We start from the raw sequence: 1,554 nt of genomic DNA on the forward strand, positions 1-1,554 counted from the left end.
GTAGCTCTCACTGCTAGGGTCCCCAGCATTCGGACTACCCGAGCTACTGGATGTCGATTCCTCCGCACGAGCCCTCTCCCGCATACGATCATTCCAAGTCTCGGCCGCTGCCTCCTGATCCTTCACAACCTCGAAGATGCCCTCAAACCGTTGGTTCAGACGAATACCCAGGTTCGACAGCCTCCTTATATCAGACGCATACAATCGTGCGAGTCCTGAAAGCAGTAGTAGTAGACAGTAGCCAATCAATAGATACCCTACCAGTCAAAGCATCCATCTCGAAGCCAGCGACACCACTCTCAAACCTCCACCACAGGTAGGTGGCACTGATGTCCAGCTTGCCCAGCTCCACCTAAGCAAGGCCAGGAATATATAGCAGCCTTATGGTTTAGAGACGTCAGTGCAAGCGTCGATATACTGGGGCAAGCAGCTCTTGAATACCACAAGTGAACGGACTTATAACACGTTCGATTGTCGCTTTTCCCCGAGGATGCAGAGATAAGATCCCTGTTGCTGGATACTCCAGCTCGACCTCATTGAACACGAAAGTCTAGCCATCTACTCAATCGGATCCGCCGGGGGCTGACTGATGGCTCTGGCCATTAAGCCCCTCCCCCCCCGCTGTAGTATGCTCGTACTTACCCCATGTGCGTAGAACAATCCTTTGGTATTTCTCTTGAACTCCTCTACATCCCACTGTCCATCATAAGTAAGATACCTGCTACAAATTGTAAGCCAATATGATGGGATCTCTCATGGTTCAACTACCGGACCACCACCGTTCGGCCGTTCTTTTCCCAATTTTGCCTCTCCCTCTGAGACTGCCAATCCCAAGACTGATCCAGCCATTGGCTTAAGTCCGACTTCTTGTACTCATCAGGATAGTAGGAATGAGTACTACGCTTTTTGGTGAGAACGGAATATGCCTCGTTCACGTGCTGGAATACTGTGTTAGCGTCTCTGAGAAAAGATTATCATAATAACAGTGGTGTCCACAATAAGTCACAACACTAACTATAGGCGAGGTTATTGACTAATCGTTCTCATGCGGCAACTATCTGGTGGTGAATACATCGCAAATGAAGTCCATGGACACCCTTCGAGGCTGTTGATGTGGTCCTCTCCGTGGACCAAGACCACTGTGTTATTACCTATGGCCATCGTATTTATCAGGATGCCACCTCCTGGCTAGTCGTCTGTATGCTGTCTTGATTTCCTCCAGCCCAGCTCCAGCGGTTAAACCCAATATCCGGAAACAATCTTGACGATCCTGTCAGGAATGCCTAGATGATACAAAGTTGGTCCGGATGTTTTCTTTCACCTTCATCCCAGAGGCAGAGATCACCGCGTCGTAGAAGGCCTCGTCATCCAAGTCCATTCCCCCACAGTCAGGCAAGGTACTTGCGACCATCAAGTAACATAAATAAAATCTATTCCGATGGTGTTCAAACCGGGCGCGTTGCAGTTCCGACGCGAAGCAAGATTCACTTCTACCACCGCAGCACCAATATGGGCATGCGTGCAAATATGAGTGCATTCGTAGCGTTCATCGCA

General features: G+C 49.6%; 2 protein-coding genes across 2 annotated transcripts; both read right to left on the reverse strand.

The window, feature by feature from the left end:
- Nucleotides 1-11: 11 nt before the first annotated feature.
- Nucleotides 12-215, reverse strand: Pmar_PMAR014365 (hypothetical protein; the record flags this gene model as incomplete). The annotated part of the gene is made up of 1 exon (XM_002770389.1): nt 12-215. A coding segment is annotated over one exon (204 nt), but the record flags the coding sequence as incomplete, so codon positions are not given.
- Nucleotides 216-562: 347 nt separating this feature from the next.
- On the reverse strand, nt 563-1,411 carry Pmar_PMAR014366 (J domain-containing protein, putative; the record flags this gene model as incomplete). The annotated part of the gene is made up of 4 exons (XM_002770392.1): nt 563-686; nt 769-960; nt 1,152-1,270; nt 1,322-1,411. 4 exons carry the CDS (start codon nt 1,409-1,411, stop codon nt 563-565), a joined length of 525 nt encoding a protein of 174 aa, XP_002770438.1.
- Between the last annotated feature and the right edge of the window lie 143 nt (nt 1,412-1,554).

Source organism: Perkinsus marinus (genome assembly GCF_000006405.1).
Source record: "Perkinsus marinus ATCC 50983 genomic scaffold scf_1104296964324, whole genome shotgun sequence".
Lineage (NCBI taxonomy): Eukaryota > Perkinsozoa > Perkinsida > Perkinsidae > Perkinsus > Perkinsus marinus.